Source organism: Perkinsus marinus (genome assembly GCF_000006405.1).
Source record: "Perkinsus marinus ATCC 50983 genomic scaffold scf_1104296961058, whole genome shotgun sequence".
NCBI lineage: Eukaryota > Perkinsozoa > Perkinsida > Perkinsidae > Perkinsus > Perkinsus marinus.
In genome coordinates this window covers 3,653-10,493 of record NW_003205886.1, presented here as the reverse complement: position 1 = coordinate 10,493, position 6,841 = coordinate 3,653, and the positions used below count along the sequence as shown (strand labels likewise).

Genomic DNA, 6,841 nt, shown 5'->3' with positions numbered 1-6,841 from the left:
TGGAGTGAAAGGCCGAGTAGAAGAGGATGGGGGTTAGGTGGTGGGGTATCTTGAGGTTGCCCAGGTAAGATACCAATCATGTCCACTTCGAACCAAATTCGGATATCAACCAGAGCGAAGAGAGCTACGATTTGTACCAAATTGGAGGAGGTGAGTGGTGACTTGAAATCTTAGTGAATCTTGCATTTCCTCAACGCATCAGGTTGGCATCACCATGATAACGAAACCAACATCGCCGTCAACAGTGGGTGGTCGTCAGAGTTCGGTTTGGTTGTCCATTGGAGACATCAGCATCCTTGACCTCCTGCCGAGCAGTGTTTATCAATATGTGTTGGTTTACTATGAGGGAAGCGAAGGAGATCGGCCGAAAGGGACGAACGTGTCTATGGTAGGGACTATTTGAGATCATATGTGAATTTTTCTGAAATTAGGGGTGAATTTCAGGAAATTTTTCGAAAAAAGAAGTGAATTTATGGGAATTTTTTGAGATGAGGGGCGAATCTAAGGGAGTAATTGTCAAGATATAACTTTGTGAGGCGTCTGCGTATTTTCTATGAGAGTGGAAAATACGTTTGAAACGCAACTTTTGGTGCTTGTCGAAAATTTGCGAAGTGGAAACTCGCGATAGCGTTGGTAAATTATCGCTGAAAAATATTTTCCCATTGTGAGAAATTCTTCGGCAAGAGACTCCGGAAAGGGAATCTTTAGCACGCGTGCGCAGTAGCGCACGGGGAAGATTTTGTGATATGTCACTCTCGAGCAGGTGCTCCTACGATACGACAGCTCCCCGGGGGGTCATAACAGGGAGGGCACCCACATCGCCCACTCCAGATTGGAGATCTCTATATTGCCACTTCGCCTCACGCTGGACCAGGACACAGTACACTGGATGGATACTTTCGTAGGGCGACGTGGTTGTTGGTGATGGAAATCGTTGTTGTTGATATCATTTAGGCGGATACTGTGAATATGTACGTGTATGCTGCGATGGACATGGATGCTGAGTTGTTTGAGGAGGGGGGAGTTGAAGGAATTGTGGTAGGCGGGGGGATGGATGATGTGGGTATTGGTAAATCGATCACGTGATCGATTTTCCTGGCTGGTCGGGTTTCCTCAGCTGAGCTCAGAAGCTACATTATGAAAATTTACGCAAAAAACCGACGAGAATTTTCCAAAATTTTCTTGATTTTTTTCATTGTCATCTACACGCATAGTTGACGATGTGCTTATCTTACCACACTTCTTCGAAATCGGTATATGTATTGGCAAATCGATCACGTGATCGATTTCAAATGTGTTCCCTATTTCAGCAGCCTACAGCTCCTTCGACGGCTCACCAACAGCCTTCAGCGCCCCCCGGCGTGCTGTTGGACTCTGTGAAAATCTCGGAAATGCTCGTGTGCATTGACTACCGATGCAAACGGGTTAATTTGAAACGTCTCCGTAGAGGAGAGCGAGCCGAGCTGATCAATCTGTTGCCTATTTTGGAAGGCCTGGAGGTGGGAAATCTTGCAATCTTGCATTTCCTCAACGCTGGTGAGTCGGCAGGTGAAGTTTCGGTCGACCCATTTGCAGGGTATTCGTAGTGCATCACAGCTGAGTGAGGCGCTGATTGAGCGATGGAAGGGAGATATGTCGAAAGCGCAGATGTTGAGGTATACAAGGTCATGAAAAATTTGGGAAATTTTCGGTATTTTGTGAATATTTTTCTAATTGAATTTGTATGGTAATTTTACAGTTAGCTGAGGAGAGCGAACATATATTCGGGTGTGTTGTTGGTGGAAAAATCCAATGGTGATTGGAAATGTTTGTTGGTTTTTCTCATAACTGATGAGGTTCGCATTTTTGTGGTTGTTGATGATGACGTGCTATAGTGGAGTTGAATTGGACGTTTTCTTCCTTTTCCTGTGGGAATTTTCTGATGATCAAAATTTGCTGATTTCGTTCAGTTCTGATTTGTATTTACTTTTTTTGGTGAATCGAAGAGGTTATTACATCGGAGTTTCACGACCCGTGTTATGTGAAGTGGCGTAAAACTGGGTGAAAACGCGATGATATTCGCGGTGATATGCAGTAATCGTGAAATATATTTTTCACTAGTGTTTTTCATATCACTAGGGTGAAACTCTATTGCTAAAGATACAAAAAATATTTGCCCTGCTAGTGTTGTGAGAGAGAGCGCCAATCCTCTTTACGATTTCGTCAGTTATGCAGTGAGATTTTTTTACCAAAATTTTCATATCGTCACCGACACAAGTGCGTATTTTCCCATGCTGATGTAAGTCTTAAATGCAACGTAAACTACGTTGATGAGTAAAATGAACCCTTTTGCTTTTCGGTCAGGTCGGTTTGCCGAATGACTCCTATAAGATCGCTCACCAACATCACGTGTAGCCTCACTGAGCTCCTATCTCTGCCCCTATTACAGTAATCACATGTGTGACAATCAAGTGTAATGGTAGGAGCATTTGCAGATATCGCTACGCCTCGCCGATCGATTCGGTGGCTAGAGACCCTAGGACTGGGAGGCGGCTCGGGTGGTGGAGGCAACTGTCTGAATTCGCTACGTGTTTGACGGTAACTTTTCTCGGGTTTTATGTTCTTATGATGTTGAGAAATTTCGGGAAATTTTTTTCCGATTTTCCGATTTTTTCCGCCTATGTTGAGTATGCAGGGAAATATGCAAATGGTCTACTGAGCTCGTTGATGATGGAATTTTACGGAATATAAAACTACTATAATTGAGTTTCACCCGTTGATATGAAAGCCACTAGTGAAAAATATTCACAAACGCATAGCGCGAATATAGAGCTTTTCGTAGAGTTCTACGCATGTTCATGTGAAACGGGTGAAAATTTTTATGTGTGGGAAAATATGCACGTGGTCAACTCCATGTGTCCTCGAAAATTTGATGAAAATTTTGGGAAATTCTCGGTCCTTTTTATACACGTATATGATTACTGAGGAAACTCCTGAGCTCAGCCGAGGAAAGCGAGCGTATATGCCTCCAACACTGAAGCGAATGATTTCTATCAGGTTGAATCTCTGACGTCAATCGAGAGAGCTGTGTCAACCACTCAGACTGTGCTGGAGACAGCATCGCAGTTGGTGGGGACCAGTGGGGCGTCTACTACTTCCTCTTCCTCTTCGTCGTCGTCGTCGAGTCATGCGGCGTTGGGATGGACAGCAGTGGAGTATGTTGATGAGAAAGGTAGGGAGCTCGGGAGTGCTCTATTGGTGCCAGTGTTCGTGCGAGGTTGGAAACGTTCGGCGAATGACGCGAGATGAATCGCACTATATCACGTAAAACATTACATGTGTTTAACGCGTTGTTCGCAAAGTGAAATACATTGTGAAAATAGTGACACTGGCAATATGAAAATTTTGGGAAATTTGTAGTGGTTTTTGTACATTTGTAGCCGATTCGAGAAAAGTGTAAATGAATGAGCTCAGCTGAGGAAAGTGAACGTGTATTCCTTCTCTTCCTCAGAGGCCAGCGGAGGAAACCGGCTGTCGTCTTCTGTTGTGATTGAGGACGACTATGATGATGACGATGAGGAGGAGGAGTGGTTATCAGTTGAGCGTGGAGCGGTACGAGATAGGCTTTTCGCACCGAGTGACCGAGTGGAACAACTTCAATTTGTGACTCAACGATTGTCGAGAGAAATTCAGAACGCTGGAAGGGTGAGTTGGGGGAGGAGTGGTATGGATGTGGAGCAGTTGGTTTAGGATGCCCTCATGGGTCCATTACAGGAGTATGCTCATGGTCGGGCTACAACGGAGAGTGTTGTTGTGTCGATGGCACGAGGTGGGACGTTTTAACCCATTGGACGATTATGTGGTTTTTGACGTTTTTACCCATCGTATCGGATGATTATGTGGTTTTGAGAGGAACTTGCGGTGATGAAATATATATTCGGTATCCTCAGCTGAGCTCATTAATCACATACGAATTCGGGTAGAAAAAGCAATGGGGAATTCCCTCAAAATCTCCACGATATCATCGACGTTGGTAGTTGACCATGTGTGGTATCATCTCACGCTGAGAATTCAAGTGAAAATGAGAACGTTGCTCCCACTGATTTCTTCCAAGTGTCCTGTATTTCTCTCGATGGTTGATTTGCTGTGGCGGACTGGTCTGGGCCATTTTCGTATCTTACATGTATCAACCTAAGATTCCTTTGTATGGTTGTTATTAGCGGAGCGAAGCGTGACATGTTTGTGTATTTTTAGGAGTGCCTCTTTGTATTCTACGTCCAGCCGCAGGGGCAACTGAGGTGGTGTCGGCAGCGTTGCGAACGGCGACGAGCTCTCTTGATAAGGGCAAGTCGGAACGGGAGCGCGAAAGGAAGTGAGCGGGAATCAATTTTTGTGGGGGAAGTTTTATATGTACAGTGCGCGCCGTCCATGTTGCGCCGTCGTTGGTTGAGAACTTTGAAGTAAACCATGAGTTTCACCCTAGTAATATGAAAAACATATTTCACGACTACTACAGGCCGCGAATATCATCGCGTTTTTCACAGAGTTTTAAGACTGGTGAAACCCCAATTTTATTGGTACTTTGTGAAATTTATCGGTAAAATGTTAACGAAATGGGCGAAAATTTTATTTTGTCGATGAAAAATAGATTTGACCTGGAAATGCTGTAGTGAGCGAAAATACGTGTGCAGAGGTAACTTCTCCTACTAGAATGTTTTGGCAAAAATTTTGAATATGAGGCTCCTCATATTTTCCACATCGTCACGGACAATTACACATAGAGCGCATATGCAGCTGCAGTGTGGGAATATATGTCAGTCTTTTGGGGCTGAGTTAGGGAGTTGACAGAAGGGTAGAGAAACTAGGAACAAATTCCCAGAAAGTGATAAGAATTTTCACATTCACCAACACATTTAGTTGACCATGTGCATAATTTCTCAAACTAGTGACGAGGACTGTGATTCCGTGTAGAGGGGGGGCGATGTGAAGCTGTCGTTCCGAAAATGTGAATTACTTTTATTATTGTTATCATACCACACCTTAGGTTCAAAGGTCCGGGGGTGTTATGAGCCCTTTTACGTTTTGTGTGTAATATATGTAGCAAGATTGTTGTTGTTGTCAATTCTGAAGGCCCCCCCATGGGGGTTCATCTTTGCATCATTTGCAAGGCATTCACGAACAGTAATATCAATTTTTTCAACCCTTTTTGTTTGTTTTATATCATCTTTTTGAGAGAACACAGTGGAGTTGAGTTCGGGTTTACAAAGGTTGGAAGTTTCGACGATTATATATGTGGGTGAATTTTTCCGACTTCTCGTTTTAGTGGGAGGGGGTAGTTTATTAGCTTGCTTGGTCGTTGGGGATATATAGCCCGATAAGGGGAGATGTCTGACGAGGTAAAGTCTCTGAGGTCCGAGGGCCTTCGTCCAGATATGAGCATGCGTTCTGTGTTGAGAACCGCCTTGTGTGAGGCTAACATGGGGGGGTCTTCCTCTAAGAATAGATCAGAAGGGTAGGGGATAGTTCTACAGGGTGGTCGCTCATCTTGTGGAAGTGTTGGTTACGAAGAGTTCCAAGCCTTTGCTTGGTCCCCTTGTCCCGAGCGGTATGGAAGTAGATGGGGGTGTGCGAGGTTGAGCATGCGCCAGTCTCATGGGCAAGAACTTGTGGCATTGTCTCGTACTTGACGACACTCTACTGAGGGTGTATAGGTGATCTGAGCCAACTGCTTGGAGGAGTCTCTTGCTGCTACTAGAGGCTACTTGGGGGGCATGTATGGAGTCCTCGCTGGTGCTATTATGGAGTTCCCGGGTTCCTCTAAGAGCTAGTGTGCTGCTGTTCACAAGGAGCAATTATTTTCTACTCGATCATAGCTCTTTCTACTGAGGGCACCTCGGGACGCTGGCCTTCCTATTGCGCCACGGGGAAGGGTTGGTGGTGAGAGGATCAGGTGTGTGCATGCGTGCAAGGCGTGTTGGGCCGTTTGTGTGAGGCCCTTGGTCGTCATCAGCTGCACCCCCTCTGTTTCATAAACTCCTCATCGTCCCCCCAAACACCAAAAGCTCCCGACTGGTGCTAAGAGCTGTGCTGGATGGGTACTGTCGTCAACTTCAGTTTTGTGCATGCGTGCAAATGCTATGTAACGCATGCGTGTCGGCTGCGTCACGGGATGTCGTTACGGAATGTATGTGTGGTTAGTTATGTTAACTGCCAAGGTATGATGATATTCATACCCTTGAGTGGTGTATGCCATCTCCTTCACACGAGGTGCGCTGTCTGCGATCAGCCATGCGTTTCAAACATTTGCACGCATGCACAAAGATTCTCGTGCGCCGCTGGTTTCCTTGGTGATGGATGGTCTTGGGTGGTTTGGTGATAGTCGATGATGCTTTTTCCGGCTTTCTTAACTCTTTCTAATCTGTTTAATGTCATCAGTTGGAGGCTCAGTCGAGGGGGTGTACCAACATCAGGAAGATCCCGTAGGGGAAAGGGAAGCGAGCGGAGTCCCACCGTCCTTTGTGGTGCCCCCGAGAAGGGCCACTGTGGCAATGACTACCTCTCCTATACGCCCCGATAGCGCCGACTCGGAGACCTTATCGGAAGGCGATGATGACAGGATGCGGTTGAGGTCAAATCGTCGTCCAAGTGCTCCTGCCTCTAGGATGGGTGAAGGTGGCGGTGGTATGTTGATGCCGACGAGGCGTTCCACAGTAGCTGCGACCAGCAGTAGTAGCTTCCAATCCCCTAGGGGCAGGACCAGGGCTACTTCGGGTGCCAGCGGTTCCTCCTATCCCCCAACAGACTACAACGATCCACAGCTTGCCACACGGACACTCATGGTGTATCGCTTCCCTAGGGAGGC

The 6,841-nt window shown here is 46.1% G+C and overlaps 1 protein-coding gene across 1 annotated transcript; it reads left to right on the top strand.

Annotated features, from left to right (window-relative positions):
• Positions 1-1,391: 1,391 nt before the first annotated feature.
• Pmar_PMAR027671 (hypothetical protein) lies at positions 1,392-5,349 on the top strand (the record flags this gene model as incomplete). Its single annotated transcript, XM_002772513.1, has 10 exons — positions 1,392-1,499; positions 1,576-1,664; positions 2,344-2,427; positions 2,475-2,577; positions 3,037-3,211; positions 3,491-3,684; positions 3,730-3,808; positions 4,234-4,351; positions 5,081-5,160; positions 5,324-5,349. The coding sequence occupies 10 exons, from the start codon at positions 1,392-1,394 to the stop codon at positions 5,347-5,349; spliced, it is 1,056 nt and encodes a 351-aa protein (XP_002772559.1).
• Positions 5,350-6,841: the final 1,492 nt, after the last annotated feature.